This window comes from Rhipicephalus microplus, chromosome 10 (assembly GCF_043290135.1).
Source record: "Rhipicephalus microplus isolate Deutch F79 chromosome 10, USDA_Rmic, whole genome shotgun sequence".
Lineage (NCBI taxonomy): Eukaryota > Metazoa > Arthropoda > Arachnida > Ixodida > Ixodidae > Rhipicephalus > Rhipicephalus microplus.
Genome location: NC_134709.1, coordinates 8,030,040 through 8,048,010, shown reverse-complemented (window position 1 = coordinate 8,048,010; position 17,971 = coordinate 8,030,040). Strand labels below are relative to the sequence as shown.

Here is a 17,971-nt window from a genome sequence, read left to right as displayed (position 1 = left end):
ACAGCAACTCGAGACTAGAAATGAGCTACCATATAATAAAAGTCATCTACACACTAAACCCATAGGGCTCTAGAAAAATAAATGTAAAAAAAATATGTTTCGGTCATTGAAGTGCCACAGCCAACATAAGAACCTCGAAGAAGTTGGGATGCGCTCGTCGTGCCATTGCTGGGTAATTAAGTGAATTTGTGAATTTTTATTGAAATGGCAATTATATTGGACAGTCTTGGCTGGGTTTTGCCCTCATCATCGTCATCGTCGCCGCCTTCATTCACGTGTGTGTGTGTGTACACACACACACACACACACACACACACACACACACACACACACACACACACACACACACACACACACACACGATGAAGGATGCGCTAGCCTCCTCTTTCTACGGAGCAAACATTCTCTCTTTCCGGCCAAGGTCGTCTGCGCGCGCGCTTATTTCATGAGCGAAGACAAACAGGCGGGAGCTTTTACGGGATGCGCTCTCAACACGAAGAAACGGCGCCTTCGCCCTTTTGGCGAAAGTGTGACTTTTTTTTTTAATTAGGCTAGGGATATTATGGACAATCGACGGGTTTTCGCCGTCGTCGCCATGTTCCGTGTAAACTATAGGTTGGTATCAATCCCCGTGCATCGTAAGTTCGACCCGCGCGTAAATTTGCGCAACCGGGGTGATAAGCGCTGCTCAAGCAGAGATTAAACGAGCCGGCCGATCTGAGTCACTCGGGGGGCGCACGCGGTAGCATCCTACCGCGTGTTCAAGCAGAGAGGAAAACACGCCGCCCGTCCAGAAGGAGCATGAAAAGACGCGGGTGAAAGGGGGGGTCGCTCGAGCAGCAGCCGTAAACTTTGAATCTGACCAAGGGCGTAGTTGCGATAGCTGGCGTGCACGATGTCGGCAAGCATCAGCGCACGGCTCGTAAACCTTTCTACGCGGTGCGCTTTCAACGGGAAGAGATTGTGCGATGAGTACATTTCTCCCTGGAGCGGACGTACTTACTATTTTACACCAGCGTTTTGTATTTGTGAGTGTCGCGATGTCGGATCCAATAGATCTGCCAGCCTTCGTATAGTCACGGGGTCGTGATATCGACGAAGGCAGCAACAACTGTTTTCATGAGTGAACTATTTGGCCCAGCGTGTGGGTCTGCTAAGGTACTCGGCTGCTGACCCGCACGTCGTGGGATCGAATCCCGGCTGCATTTTCCGATGGAGGCGGAAATGTTGTAGGACCGTGTGCTTAAATTTGGGTGCACGTTAAAAAACTCCAGGTAGTCAAAATTTCCGGAGCCCTCCACTATACGGCGTCTCTCATAATCATATCGTAGTTTTGGGACGTTAAACCCTGCAAATCAATCGAGTGTTCCATTTGGGCTAACCTAGTACCCGCTGAAGCGAACATAGAGCGTCAGCTGCCGATAATTTGCAAGGCAGCAAAGTGCGTCAGCATTTATGCGTATGCCGTCGAAGATTCGTTATCGCTAGCGGCCGCGTAAGTTCCCGAACAAACCGTAATGTGCGCGTTCTATACGCATCTCATCGGAAGGTCCTATAAGATTATTTATATGGTCTCCAGCCATTCAGGCGCGGTTTGCGCAAAGCAGCGTGACACACGTATTGATGCGGCAACAAAAATAGAAAGAAGCGCGTGTGGCATCAAAATTACAAATTGTTGCTAATGCAGTTATCGCTTTGCCAGTGACACTGATTTTCATTGCCCCGTTGCCGACCGAACGCCGAGCACAGCGGTTGCTAGGCAATGGTGCGGCGAGTTTTTTACAACACCACTGCCGTCCTTATAACAATTGCCTAACAGCTTTGCTGTTAAAACGTATATAGAGTCGCTTAATGAGATATGCACACAAACGCTACCTTAACGAAAATTATGCATTGTGCTCACGTGGCGCAAGGTTCATGCATGATCCAAAATACGGCGCTTGATATGGACACGGAATTTTATATGGACGCGGGTGCGTCCTTTGTGTAGCCCACGCGTGTTGCTCGGCCGATTATAAAACTCTCGACTAAATTTGGCGTTGCACGTGCAAATTGCCGTTCAGGCATGGCGCAGTACTTCCACCCCCGCGGGCCACGCTCGCGTGTTCTCAAGAGTCCCTACTTCCTAAAGTCTCTAGATTTTTTAGGGAAAAACCTAGGGACTTTACTACTACCGATCGGCAGTGTTTATGACCATGTTCAAGAAGTTTTGCAGGATCCCTTTAAAAGGCCTGTTCCACATGCGAGCGACTGAGAGGCAGCAGGAGGCGCGAACGCGAGTTCGTTTCACATGCGCCGCTTTTGACATGCGAGCGCAGTCTAGTGGCTAAGGTACTCGGCTGCTGACCCGCACGTCGCGGGATCAAATCCCGGCTTCGGCGGCTGCATTTTCGATGGAGGCAAGAATGCTGTAGGCCCGTGTGCTCTGATTTGGGTGCACGTCAATAAATCCCAGGTGGTCGAAATTTCTGGAGCCCTCCACTACGGCGTCTCTCATAATCATATGGTGGATTTGGGGCGTTAAACCCCACATATCAATCAATCATTGACATGCGAGCGCCGCTTTTGCGCGATGCCCGCCGCCCTGATGGCAAGTGTTGGCTAGCGCTAACAAGTTAAAGCGTTGAGTTCCTCACGGCGCGCGCGCCAGCTTCTCGATTCCGCCCCTTCCATCACGTGCCCTACCCCGCCACTGCTACCCCATTGGTCAGACGCTTTGCCGAGAGCGAATTTTTCGAACTTTGGCGAAGTAGAGCGTCTGGCAGACGCTCTCAAAACCAATTTTGGGCTCGTGCGATGGTTGCAGTTCCGCTGTTGCGGCAAAATCTTTGGCATGTGAAAAAGACTTTAGTTCCTGGCCACGGCTGCTAACTTCTAATCAATCCTCGCAAATCCCGACGATAGGTGACTGGGCCAAAAGATACAAAAATACTGGCACAGGCTCGCCAATTACGTCACGATTATCTTGGGAGCGCATACAACGTGAATGGAATTGGGAGATAAAAACGCGAGCCCTTTGTGGCACAGCAAACACCCTTTACCACACTCAAAATTCCCCTTAGCCCACCAACGCCTCCTGGATCTCTCGTGCCTGCCGGATTATCGGCGGTCACTTGGGAAGCGGCGGTCGTCGGAACTACAGTGGTAACGCCACTGAAGTAGGAGTGTCTTCAAATAGGTTTTTACGTTTTCAGAGCTTATATGCAATAAAAATAACGTAAAAAGTTCTAAAAAGGCGTAAACGTAATTATAATTAACTTTACGTAAGTGACGCTGTCATTCAACAAACAATTTTTTTAATACAAGGCATCCTCTAAAATAAGTAACAAACTTCAAAATTGCCGGTCTCGAAGGCCAAGTACAAACAAAGACCTTACCCCTACGTAGGCAGCGCCACCATAGATGACCGCCATTTCGCGCTCATCCGGCAGGCACAAGAAATCTAGGAGGCGTTGAGCACACTCACAATTCACGTAAAATAAACATGCACACAACAAATCAGTTGACACCGAAACTGACCACAATCCAATTTACGGTCAGTTTTAGCTCTAGCCACTATGGCTTTTTGGCGCGATTTCGGCGAACGTTCTTTCGTTAATGAAAAACGTACAGCGCGAACACAAGACGGGAATACTAAAGAGGGGACACAGACAAGCGCTGACTAGCAACTGAATTTTTATTAACACAGAAGCGAAATATATACGGAAAAAAAAAAAAATATAACAGAAACAAGAAAACTGAAGAAATTACACCATGACAAGGATACTTCCATGTTATTGTTACACGCGCTCTTCTAAAAAAGATAATTCTTTGGCCGATAACCCGATGGAAGCCATGCTGATGCATAGCGACCCTTCTTTTGCGATATGAGCGGCTTCAATGATTTCACGAGTACGCATGTCCTGATGTCTACCGATGATTGTTGTTTCTTCAAACAGGGGTGTGCAACCGCAGGAACTGCAATGAATGGCCAAAAAACCTTCTTTGGCGTTGCGCACATTATTCTTGTGCTCTCGGAGGCGGTCATTTAGACACCTTCCAGTTTGGCCTATATAACAACACCCACATGAAAGTGGAATGCGATAAATGACATTATGTGAACATTCTAGAAATTCATTACGATGCTTGGTAGTGCACTGGTGTTTCCTTTTTTTAACAGGACAGGTGACACGCGAAAGATATGACAATTTGTGAGGTGCTGAAAAAACCACTCGAACGCCGCACTGTTGCCCTATTTTTCTGAGACGATGTGAAATATTATGCATGTATGGTATAACCGAAATCTTCTTGCCTCGACCGGTTTCCATGCTTGCCTGCTGGACATTTTCCTGGCAGCTTTTCTTCTTTTTTCTGTAAATTACTTCCGCTACCGATGTGAGCAGCTTTTGTGGATAACCTGCTGCTTCGAGCCGACGAATCTGCGCCAAGAAACTTCTAGTGATAACGTGGTGACAAGATTTATCTAATGCGTTGGAAAGACATGTTTGAACAATGCTTCGCTTGACTAATTTTGTGTGTGACGAAGTGTACGGCAACAACGGTTTTTGTGCTCGTGGTTCGTACATCCAACATGAATGTTGATTGGCAAATGTTAGTCTGAGATCTAAAAAACGAATGCTGTTGTCTTCTGGCATTTCATGTGTGATACACAGAGGCGACAGGCACTCTTTAAATAAAGATATGAGGTGACTTGTTGCAACTTGAAAGTTATCTGCATTGCGCTTGAGAATCACAAGATAATCATCTACAAAACGGAAGGTTTTCAGAACACTGCTACCAGTGAGCCGTGCGTTAAGAGCTCTGTCTAGCTTTGCTAGATAGAGGTCACTCAACAGTGGGGCAATACATGAGCCTATAGACACACCATTCTTTTGAAGAAAAATTTCGTTGTTCCATTCAACATAGGTAGATTTAAGGTAAAACGAGACAAGGTCAAGGAAAGCACCGCCACTAATACAAGTCGTGTTCTGGAATGTCGTGTTCTTTCGTTAGCCCCGTCGATTCCGTGACACGCTCCGTGCCTATGCCGTGTGTCCGTGGTCGTCGTTTCCGTCGTCGACGTCCCCAGCAAGTGCTTACGGCTGTCGTCGGGGTCTCTTCTGCTCAACGAGCAGCTTGTTCTCATCGCTCGTGTCCCAGGTCCCTGTTGCCTGCGGCACGACCTACTGTCGTGGTCTGCGGTCTGGCCAAGTTAGGCCTAACTCGTCATTGGCCGCCGTTTTTCGCTACCTGACCCGGCTGAATACGGGTAGTCCAATAACTGACCTGGCACGAAAGAGGGGATCTCTTGGCGCACCGGGAACTGCTGTGATGAGGTGCGGCGAGTCCGGGCAGCCACACTCGGGTCAGCCGACGCCGATGGCCGCTTTCCTTTCATGCCAGCCAGATAACTCGAGAACAGTTGCGAGTGCCTGCTGCTTCCGTCGCGGTTGCGACCTTCTCAGTCCGGAGCTCTGCAGAACTCTGCCGTCTTTTCATCTGTGGTTTTCTACCACGGCTCGGGTCGCGTGCTACAAGCCCTTCTATGGCGTATCGCGTGCATGGACGTGGCTGGGGCGCACACCATCAGGTAACTTTCCGTGGCACCGCCACTCGGCGCGTGCCACTTTACTCGTGACAACACCCGTGCTTCTAATGAAATGCTTCACCGAACACGCATGCACTCGCTGTTTTCATTAGCCTCGTCGGGCAAAAAAATTTGTAGCCACATATAGCTATTCACACTTGCCGTTTTTTTTTTACAGTTACATCTTCACTTTTTACTATTACAATATCTTTTTGTACAATTCGTTGTTAGTGTATCTTTTTACGACATCCAGAAACCCCGATGTGATTATGACAGACTCCTTAAAAGAGGACTTTGGAAATATTGACTCACTGCGGTTCTGCACCTATGTCTGAGTACACTGGCCTCGTCGTTAGCATTCAAGAAAGTAAAAGTATCAATCTTCAGGTGCTTCTTAAAAAAAATAAGCACGCTTTAACTTTGTATGCCATTGGGCAGACTTTTGACTGTAAAAAGAATAATGAAAAAATTAACAGACAAACAGAATCATGCAATCCACGTCTTACCAGTCGGTTACTATTAAAAAGTTGTCTTCCGAGTTGAGGTGTTCTATACATAGTGTTCACGTGATGTCACTTCCGCCGTTGTCGCCCTCTCCCGCCATGTCCGGGTACCTCCCTGGGTAACTATAGGCAGTTCACGTGCTGCAGCGCGGTTTGTTAGCAGCTTGTCATCTGTTACTGTGTACGATGTTAAAAGGGAACCATTGTGGTTTTTCTGTTGTAGTACTTTAACGAGCTCAGCTGATCAGAAAAGCCTCGCTTGTTCACTCGATACAAGACCAGAAAATCAAGATGTGGGACACGTATACCAGCCACTGCGTACGAGGGCCCATTATCTCACTTTCACTACAAACGCTACAAATTTCGTGGCCCAAGAACAAGTAAAAGCCTTCAGCCGCAATTTTAAGAGTGGATGAGCGAAGCGCAGCAGCTCCCATCGAAAATGAGTTGGGCAGAGCTAGGCAAGTTTACAAGAGATATAATATTAATACATTGAAGCGGCCCATGCCACCCTTCAAGTGTTTTAAACAGCGCTGATGTTGAGCCTCTTTGATTGAAATTCGTGGAAACAGCCAAGGAAAATATTATGCGAGGCAGATAGAGACTTCGCGTCATGCGTACCGCGGTAATGCCGATCATCCCTTTTTTTTTTTGCGCATGTTTTGACATCTCTTTCACCTTGTATTTTACTTTTGTTGTACGCTAACGTACAGTGAAGTCCCTGAAAATGATGGAGACCGTGTTAGTGAATTAATTGACTAATTTTTAAAAATCCTGACCCCCAACTCAAACTGATCGGCTATACTTCAAAGTGAACTAATATTGTCTCGCATCCATTTTCACTGTTGGTTTCAATGCAATGCCCAAATTTCCGCAATTGCCATCACGATTTTAACAGCCTTCCTGACACGCTGATTGTGCACGCAGTGGTCGCGGACAAGTTTGCATGCACATCATCTTGGTAGGCTATCTCTGTTCTCTGTTTGCAGGTAAGTGCTTGGCTATAGCACTTACCCGTAAAGAAGTTACACTTGAAGACGCAAATATCATTGAGTTTCTTCATGTAGTTTTTGTTAATCCGTGCCAGCCAAACACGCCTGTACTTTTCGTAAAATCACAATGCGCGTTCTCAATTTTAGGTAATAACTTTCGGCAAAGAAACACCCCGAAACTCTACTTCCTCTTCGTGGACTATTAAATGAACTTGCCTCACTAGCAGCTGGTAATTCCTCAAACTTGCATCGTGAGGCAAAACTTAACGGGCGCAAGCGCGAGGAAACAACACGACAGCGGTAGGTGACCGAGTCGGTAGGTACTCGGGCATGTCAATGACGCATTTCGAAAGTGACGAAGGGGCGCTGTGTGACGCACGTGCACACTATGTATAAGGTCTGCAACCCACGTCTCACCAGTCCGTTACTATTGGAAAGTTGGCTTTCGAATCGAAGTGCTCTATAGGGCCTATTATTTCCAACTCAGCATAATTTTACACATGCAAAACACAGCCAAGAATTATTTTTCGCAAATGTTATGATCATAAATGCTAGCTTTTGCCGCCGTCCCTGTGAATATTGAGTTGGTGCATCGAATTCAGTTTAGCACCAGCAAATAAAAAAACGGCCACTTATCGACATGAGCATAGGTAGAAATTTTTTCTATTTTTGGCGAGGGGGGGGGGGGCACATTTTGAAATGTTCGATTCTCGCTCTGTATATTTGGGGGGAGGGGGAAGGCATGGGTTCTGTACGCCAACCTCTGGATACTCCACTCCTTATTGATGTGTAATATAGGTCAAAGTATAAAAAAATCGCTGCATATCCACGGAGTGAATGATGATGAGTGAGACGAAGTTTTGGAGGGTTTTAAATCGTCCGTCCATCTAGTAAACACTCCAAGTACCGCCATCTCGGATCTCTTCATCATGTATTTATCATATACAAGTACCGCCATCTAGCAGACATTCTAAAAAATAAATGAGAGGTGGCTACCAACAACTTGAGGCTTAAGGAGCTTCGCGCTTAAAAATGTTTTTAATTTTAATGATTGCATTAATTTTGTTGTGGCAGTGAATGATAGAATAGTTGATAAAGCAGATAGTGATAATGGCCGCGGTTTCACGTCCCAGAGTGATGACATGATTATGAGAGGCACCGTGCATACGAAGATCACGACAGCCTGGGGTTCTTCGTGGAGTCCTCGGTAGCATTTCACCTTTACGGAAAGACGGCCGCTGTGGCCGGAATTTAGTCCCGCGACCTTCATGTTGGCATTCGAGCTCCATAACAAAACTATCACTACGGATTAAACTGGAGATAAAAAACATTTGGCTAAACTTGCTGCGAGTAATACAGATGTCATGCAAAGCACGAGCTATGAGCACAGGCGCCGAAATCTGATATTGGGCGAAACGTGTGAGCTCATTATTCATGACTGCGGCCAGGTGCATCATTGCAGGGCATGCGCTCAAAGTTGTGTAGGTTCCACAGCATAGACAACACAATACACGCGTTGCACCTGCAATCTGATTAAAAAAGATGACTCACCGCTACGCAATCGGCGAAGTTGCAGAATGTTCCAACAAACGAAAGCCCGCTTGTGTACGTATATACAAAACAGATTCACGTCTGAATCTTTGGCTTCCAGTATGGAAGTGCAGCCTAACATCATTGCTGTGCAGCCTAACATCAGCACAGCCAAATTACGGCTTCCGGAGAGGCAGAAAAGCATTCTGCAACCGCTCGGACAAAGATAGACATAGACAGCTGGCGCTCGTCACACGGTTTTCTGTTCTTTTGGCGACTAAGCATGCGGAATTCTGGTGAATTTTGAAGTTTTCGGCCTCTTCAAGGCCAAATGTGAATGCGTCTTTAGAGATTTGTGTCGGCTCGATGAGAGCCACCTCTGAAGCGTTCACCACGGCGGCATGACTTACAGCCCAGAAAAAGCCAAGTCTTCAAATTTTAGTAGCTCAAATATAGCCACATAATCAACTCGTCCAAGACGACGCCAAAAAGCTTTTTCTGTAGCCCAATTTGGCCATATATAGCTAAACCTGGCAACACTGTATTACAACGCAGCACGCGGCCTGGAATTTACCACTGGTTCTCTAAGTCAACAATAAATCACCTTTTTTTCTCTAGACAAATGATGCCATATGCTCAAATAAATGCGCCATATACCAGAGTCTATGACCATTGGCCAATTCAGCATTGCGACCTCCATAGTTACTGTGGCTGCTGCAAGATGCTGTCACATGCACGCATGTGCAGTTGCACTCAAGTTGTGTGCTCGAAGAAAAAAAAATGTAAATAAATAGCTTAAGGTCATGATGTGCACTGACAAAGAAGTTAGTCATCTTGCCCCCTTGTCATCCCCCTCCCCTGTGTAGCTTTCAACACACTCGCTAGTATGAGAGAGGTCGCACTTGAAGTGTGTAGCAAAGCCCTGCAACTCCGTTCAACTCGACGGGTTCTAAAAATTTTTGCGGCAGTCAATTCATGAGCACATGTACCTTTTCCAATGTAGCCATTCAATAATAATTTGAAGTGTTTCAGGGGCCCTTTTTTCCTCCGGTTCTTCTCTTCAGAAGAAAAACACTTGAATTAACTTAGTCATTAGCTGCATTTGATGGGGTTTAATTACATTGCTAGTTCCACAGTTAATGTACGATTGACCCCAGATATGAAATACTTTATACATTGAAAAATATTTTTAAGGAGGTTAATTTGGTATATGCAGGTTGAGCAGTAGTGCAGTCTCGCATAAACACAGTGCTTTGTTTTTACTTTTTTGTCTTCAGCTGCCACTTATTCTCTAGTTTCACTATGGGTTGCTACCCATAATTACAGTGTTTTCTCTTTTTAAGTTACACTTATACGTTAAGGGGAAATATAACTTGAAAAAATATACAAGTATATATATTTAATTTGTAGCCTAGGACAATGAAATTTTTGCTGTGTATATATACTTCTAGGCTGATTTATTAGTTTTATAATAACTTGCACAGTTTTTGTTTTTGTGGCATGACAATGTGTTGAGTTAATTTCAAACATTCTTTTTATGCCACTAAATCTTTATGGTTCTGAGCCATTATTAGCCCATATTGCTCTGCTTTAACTGCAAAATGTTATTAACTATCAAGAAAGTGCTTATAACAGATATTAATGGACAAGAAAAATTATATGAATATTCACAGAATCTGTAGCCCATATTAATTGCTAACTTTAGGTTTGTAATAATTATACAGGTGATATCAAATTTCAAACAATATACTGGCACCCTTCACATGTTAAGGAATATGAGAGCAGAATTTGATCTAAGTCGGGCTATCAGAAGTACCAAAAACGTGAAGTCTAAACTCAAGAAGTTGCTCAAAAATGGATCTTTAGCAAAACAGATTTTAAAGGCATAAGTGAAAGGTCGTCTATGTGGAAAAAATACATTTTTTATATGATTTCTTCCATCTTGAGAGTTTGGCAATCATGGTTGCCATTTGATATGCTGAGTGGTACACAACAGTTTGACATACTGAGTGAGGCATGCAAATAATGAGATGACAATTGTCTGAAAAGAAAAAAAAAACAAAATTGTGTCAAACTCGAGTGCAAGTATCGTACCAGATGCACAGCCTGACAGGCTGCCTGCAGAATATGTAAGTGCGCATGGAAAAGAACTCGGACATTGCTGTATTTACCATCTTTGCTATTTTGCATTTATTTTTAAGCAGATGTAGCCTGGATGATTGATATAATGGAGTCATATATGATCCACCCGAAGACATTCTAGCATCTTTTTATTGCCATCACGGTCACAGCGTGACATATGCGCGGCCGTTTAGCGCCAGATTTCTCTAGTCTACTTGCTCAGTGCCACCACGCGGTAGCGGCGAGCGCAGGCGGAGCGCACGTTTGACGGCCTGAAGGAAAGCATTTGCCCATGCACTGAAAAATAGAGGAGGCGCTGGCCCTCCCTTCTTTATTGCCTGGAGGGCTCATGCGATAGCATCTCCCCGTGTGTTAGAACTGCCGTATAATGCTCATACAGAAAAAAAAAATCACAGCATATCCACGGAGTGAATGATGATGAGTGGGGCGAAGGGTCCATCCGTTCGTGCATGCGCTTATGCATTTGATCGCGTTCGAGAATGCAGACGGCCCGCGGGCAACATCGACGAGATGCGAGCCAAGGAAGCCGAGCGGATCCAAAATAGTGGGATCCAATAATCGGATCCAAAAGTGTAGGCTGCCAGCCTTACTTTGTACAACATTACAATTTTGTTATCGCATTCATTGCATTGCATTGAACGCCCTGTCGTGTTGTTGCCAGGACTTATCGCGAAGGCCACGGTCCCGAGAACTCGTGGTGCAAGACGGAAGCCATGGTGGGTCGACCTCCAAAGAACCGTCATTGTCACCGTGGTATCAGAGAGTTTAAACCAGCGCCTACTCTGACATCCCCTTGATGGTGATGACACTCTTGTCCACATTTAAAAAAAAAGCAATGCTGAACCTCGTCGGAGACCTCACCATGCGCGCCCAGTGATACCATGCACGTGCACACGGAATCGACAACGAAAAACAAACGACACTATAACCGCGAAAAACTGTTTGGTAAGTCGCCCTCCATATGCAGTGCTGCCCCACGAAAGTGATGCTAACTAAAAGCGTGGCACTGCCAATGAAAAAGTTTTTTTTTTCCTCTTCTTTTTTTGGTTTAGAAGGTGAGGGAGGCAAGATTCGCGCATGCGCTCGTTGCAGCAAGATCACCGGCCACGCCGGTTTGTGGGGCGCAGGCACTCCTGCCCACCCTCTTGCTCTTGCCTTGGACTCGTAGGAGCACCAAGCGCGCCGCAGCTGCTTCGGCGTAAGCGGCGCAACTGCGGTATATGCATGCTAGGGCCAAAATGACAAAATCCAGGGCACAATTCCTAGATTATTCATGGCAAAAATTCGTTATATCAAGGATGTCTCCCACTGTTTGTTGCTTTGAGGTCACAAATACATGTGCTTCTATGAAGTAACGGCAGGGAATATAAAAACTTCGGTATATCAAGGAATTAATTATATGGAGGTTCGATATAAACAGAAGGTTAGAGCAGCAGCCGAACCACCCCTGTCGCGGCAAACTCTCCTATCAGTGCTGCAGCACCAGAATTAAGCTGCAAAATGTGAGAGCCGTGCCTGGAAACGTGGCTTAAACATTGTCTTTTTGGTTTGATCAAAATGGGTATAGTTTTGGTTTCGGAAAGGCTGTGATCCAGGAGCAGCTGTGAACTTCGATCTTAAGGGTGTGGTGGCTATAGCTCAACGCGTGCGATCACGGCAGGCATCAGCGCGAGTAGTTTGCGAACCCTTCTACATGCTGTGCTCTCAACGTGAAGAGACAATGATAAGGGAATTTCTCCCTGGTTTATAGTTACGCGATATCGAAGCTAAGAGCCTTGCATTTTGTTGTAGTCTGATACGTTGCTTTGCGAATCCGGTGAACTGTTTTTTATAACATGATGTCAGCGTTCGGAAAAGAAATTGAAGATTGCAGTAACAGCGCTCAAAAGAAAGGGGTAGTGTCCGCTTTTCCGAACAGCCTCGCAATGACCGGTGGGTGCACCATGCACATGAGTGCTCATCAAGTGTATGCTCGTTTTTGGCCATTGTGGTTCACGCTTATCGACTAGACGGTTGTCGATTGCTCCTTCCGGTAAAAAACAAAAAATAAACATGGGCGGCAAAGTCGCAGTTTCAATGCAAGTGTGATGCAATGAATGCGATAGCAGCAAATTGCAAGGTTATACAAAGTGACACTGGCAGCTAACTTATTTGGATCCTAGCTCATGTAACTCTACAAAACGCTGGTGTACGAGAATACGATCACTGCAAGGAGAGCAACACTTTTTGCACACTCTCAGTGTGATGAGAGTGCAGCATGTTAAAATGTATGAGCGTCGCCCGCTGGTGGCTGCCGAGCTAGCCTGTGCACCAGCGATCGCGACCACACCCTTAAAAGCAAAGTTCATAGCTGTTGCTGGAGTGACACCTGGCCCTCCCCCCTCTCTGCTTGTTGCTTTAGGGGCGAAGCTCCTTAGGCTGTAGAGGCTCCCTCTGTAGTTGCAGTAGTAGTATGTAGCCACCTCTAGTTTGAGTTATTCGATAGATGGCATTGTGTATATATGTCCTTGGGAATAATATAACTAGATGGTGTTAGTGGTTTTCATAGCATATCCACAGAGTGAATGATGATTAGTGAGGCGAAGCGTCTGTCTGTGTCCCCATCCGTCCGTGCATACATCCGTTCGCCCGTCCACCTGTCTTTCCATGCTTCCGTCCGTCTGCGTGTCTCTCCATCTGTCTGTCTGTCCGTTCGTGCTTCTGCCCGTCTGTCCTTGCTTCCGTGAGTGCTTCCGTGCGTCCAGACAAACGAACACTTCACCCCACTCATCATCATTCACTCTGTCAATAGGCTGTGATTTTTAATGCTCTTCCAAGACTGGCGGTGTGCTTCCTCTCTGCTTCGACTACAGGCCTCCCAGGTAGGGGTATCGAATGTTGTTGCATGCGACCTCCGGGCGGCAGAGATGGGCCAGATCGTTCGAGCTCTGCTTCAGCCGCGTTCGTCGCCCCCGCTTCGCGCTTTTACTCGTGGATAGAACATACGATGCGCTGGAGTATATTATAAATTTGGAATTTACATGCGACATGACGGCAATGGCAAAAACCTGCTGGGTGTGTCTATATTATTTCTATCGCGATAATCAGGCTATTTCACAATTTAGCTGTGTTTAAAAAAAGGTTGCATTGAACAAATGCATCATCAGAAGTGCTTTGAGTGGTGATAAGACTGCTCTGAATATTTCTTCTGCTCTAAACTTGCTCGAAAAAGCCCTCATGGCTGCTCCAAGCCTGCTTTAAAAGGTCTCTCTGGCTGCTTCGAGCCTGCTACAAAAAGCATTTTTGCCTGCTCCCAGGACTGCTCCCAAACCCATGTACCCGTTCCACCCCTGTAAGCAGGTTTAACTGCACATGCTTAGAGTTGTCAATGAATTCGCCTTCGCGAATTCATACTGATTTTTGCAAAGCAAATACGCAAGTTTACTGCTAGCAGTAAAAAATACTTAATGTAAATACCCGCGTATATATACGAACCCGAATATAATATGTACGAGACCAAATTTTAGAGGCGCGAAATGAAAAAAAAAAATTGTACCCGTGTATAAAACGACGTAGGAAAGGTCACCGAAAACGCATTTATTGAGCACACATCCGCGATGTCAATCGCTGACGTCTTCAACTGCGATTTCCTCGGACATTTCCTTGTCAGACAAATCATTAAATAGGTGCTCGTCTCTGCCCCATCGAAGGCATCAGAGATGCCGCACGACTTGAAGGAACGACGCACAAGGTCCTCTGGGATGCTTGCCCAAGCGTCCACAATCCATTTGCATAGCATAGCCGGTGACGCCCGTTTCAGCCGCCGGATCGGCGTCACTGCAGGCTCACCTGAGCGCATCCACTCGGTGTAGCAAGGCTTAACCGCATCCCTGAACGGCTTATTCACACAAACGTCGAAAGGTTGCAGTTGAAATGTCATCCCACCCAAGAAGATCACGACCAGTTCCGTGCCGCAGTCGCGCAGGAGCCTCTTCACTGAGTCGGCCAAATGGCAGCGAAACGCGTCCAGCACCAGAATGGATGGAAAAGAGAGCAGGGCACCACGCCGTCTGCACCACACGAACTTTACCCAGTCTAGGCCAAGGTCTTCATTCATCCAACCTTTATCGTGACTCACGATGACATTCTTCGGTAGCTCCTCCCCTTTCGCCAATGTCTTGCGCTTGAAGACGACGTAAGGTGGGAGCTTGTGGCCGTTGGCCGTGCACGATAACATCACTGTGACACGCGTTTTTTCATTGCCGGTGGCATGGACACTAACCTTCTTCGAGCCCTTCTCGTGAACTCTAAGGGGCGATGGCATGTCCAGGTAAACTGGCATTTGATCGGCGTTGCCGATTCGTCCCAGCTGGAAGTTCTGCAAGCGGCGCAACAAAATCACATGGCGTTGAAATGAGATAAGAAGCTCTTCAAAGGCTTCAGGGAGGTTCTGAGAAATGGAGGTTCGCCAACGCATGAAAAATCCGGCTCGGCACATGTAACGGTATATCCAGTGCTTGCTGGCTTTGAAGTCTGAGCTCAACATCCCCTTTTCTCTCGCCAGCTCCCTCGCTTTCATCTGCATGAGCTCCGTGTTGACTGGCAAGTGCGCCACCCGCTGCTGTCGAACGAACTCTGTCAGCGCGAGTTCAATCTCTGGGAAGGCCCCTTTCTTTGGACCGCGAAGGCTTTTTCGCTTTCGCTGCGCACAAAAAGAGCTTCTTTCTGTCGTCGCCATCCACGAACACTTCCTTCGGTGACTACGAACTGTCGTTCGGCTGCACTGTTGCTGATTTCCTCGGCAGCTGCGATGACCTTTCTTTTGAATGCAGCCGAGTACTGGTTTAGGTGCCCTGGCTTGTTGCACATTTGCGAAGTGAGGCACAGAACACAGCAAGGTTCACACGTCCGCCCGTCTGCTGTTCAAGCGCTCAAAAAACTCAACAACAAAAAAAGAAATGGCGCTAGCGCTCACTTTTGCTACGCGAGGGCACGAAGATAACAAAGCCAAGCCGTAGCCAATCGTAGACAAAACGAAGCCGCAGCCAAGTGGCAGTTACGAAACCGAAACTTCAAGCACAGTTTTGTTTTTCGAGCAAGTTTTCGTTCGGATCCGCACATAGTGCGAAGCAGAAATTTGGAACGATATTTGTCAAAAAACCTCGTATTATATGCAGGTATTTACGGTTATATAAGGAGGGAAGTGCTCACTTGTTTCCGCCATGAGCACACTTGATGAGCACCGCTCTCACTATGTTGCGCACCCGGTTCTGCAAGCTACGCAGGTCTTCCAAGATAGCGCATGGACTGTGCACCAGCATGGACTTGAAACAGCGCTGTTGAGAGACAACAAACAGTCATTTTTCATTTTACGGTGTTGCTGCATGGACAAGCCTCGAAGAAATGTGACAGCAAAGATAGGTGGGTGAAAAGGTTTTGTGTTCCACTTACCAGAGCAGTGACATACACTCTGTAGACAGGGTCCGCAATGGCATGCGAAATCACGCGACAGCAAGCGGCCTGTACAGCTTCTATGCCTCCCCATGGCTCCAGGCACATAGGTTTCGATGTGGCCAGTCGCAGAGCATGGGTCACCTGAGGAAATACAGGCGTGCCGTTAGCCTTGTGGGCTCATCTTGGCATACCATCTTGGTGTAAGCACACCTACATGTAAGGCAGCTAACAATGCAATTCAGTAATTTACTGCTTGAAAAATGACAATGCTAGCCCATAATCATGCCCATTAGACTGTAGATCATGAGACATCAGTCGTCCGATCTCTACTAGGATTGTGCATTTCCATATCAAACGCAATAAAAGATGCCACTGTTATTTAGTGATAGCTGAAGTACAAATTATTCAAGTTCAAATTATTCAACTGGTTCTGATTCGTAGCATTGCATCCTTCAGGCACCATTCATTTTTGTAACCAGTGTGCGCAACACTTTGCAACATTAGGAACGTTGCTGTAAAGTCCCTCTGACTGTTTTTTTCTGAGAATTTTTCAGAGCCTCCAAATTACTGACAATTCCTGGTTTTCCATGATAGAAGACATACTGCTCTCAGGTTTAATGACAGCTGTTTTCAAAACTGGCATGCCATATTTATTATTTTTTCCCGCCACATTGTTCGCTTTTTCCTGCTGCGCTGCAGCGGTAGATGTTCTAAGTAGTACCTCCACTTTGTTCATATCTCATATGTCAATGATTAAAAGCAGCGTTCTCCGCCAATGAGTTGCAATAAGAAGGCAAGAGGCAACACACCTGTGCTTCAACCTCAACTACCGCAGCTTCTCGCTCGGACCATACAGTTGACATGAGGCATTGGGCAACTTCTGTGCCGAAGAACTGCATCACCATTGGCGGGGCATTATTCACAGCTGAGCTGGACGGTGTTCCTACAGGCCTCGGCAGAGGGCTTACATCCGATGCACGACGTAGCAGACAGTGCAGTGGGCATGGTGGTAAAAGGATCTCATCATCATCTTCTGGCTGTATTGGCTTCCTACGATAAATAAAGAAAAAAAGAATGAAAGGACACACATATTAAAGGGAGATGCTCCCGCAAAGTCGGTTTTTACCAAGGATACATATTTTTGGTTTTTACCAATTTAATTTCTCTACTTTCATGAGAAGAAAAAACACCAACACTGTAATTTAATTCAAAGTAGATTAAAGTCAAAGACCACAATGTGGCTATTAAAGAAAAAAAACTGGAAATTGTCACCTAGCTGCTTGCGATTTCATTCCACATGAGGAGTTCACCAAAGCCACATGCTCAAAATAACAATGATTCCCAAACTCTCATCATGCATTAAACCTATTCAAAACGCATATCTTTGTCACATAGGTGAGCTTCCATTTTTATGCCTAAAATGCGTTTTTCTCATCATGGAATTTTGAACCACTTCTTGAGTGTGGACATGATGTTTCTCTCACGTCTGTTTGCCAGATTGAAATATTTTTACCACATATTCCTTAACATGTGGAGAGTGCAGTTATCTACTTTAGAAGCAGATATCACTGATATAATTATTATGAACTTAAAGTAAGGAACTAGTAGGGCTGAGCATTTCAAAACTTGTCACATTACAATTTTTCCTGCTCATTAAAATGTCTTAAACACACCATCTTGATAGTTATTTGCATTCTACAGCTAATATGGTGAAAAACTATAAAGGTTTAATGGCAGAGAAAGTGTCGGAAAAAAAAAGCTGGCATGGTGCAAAATCAAAACTATGCAAATCACTCTAAAGCTGA

The 17,971-nt window shown here is 45.9% G+C and overlaps 1 protein-coding gene across 1 annotated transcript in view; it reads right to left on the bottom strand.

Annotated features, from left to right (window-relative positions):
• The window catches only part of LOC119180611 (mitogen-activated protein kinase kinase kinase 1), a 138,734-nt gene that overhangs the window by 41,228 nt on the left and 79,535 nt on the right, over nucleotides 1–17,971 (bottom strand). Inside the window, exons 9-11 of the mRNA XM_075874979.1 lie at nucleotides 16,976–17,216; nucleotides 16,164–16,307; nucleotides 15,924–16,048 (exon numbers count right to left, since the gene is read on the bottom strand). Of these exons, the coding sequence (XP_075731094.1) occupies nucleotides 15,924–16,048; nucleotides 16,164–16,307; nucleotides 16,976–17,216 (510 nt within the window). The remainder of the gene's footprint in view (nucleotides 1–15,923; nucleotides 16,049–16,163; nucleotides 16,308–16,975; nucleotides 17,217–17,971) is intronic.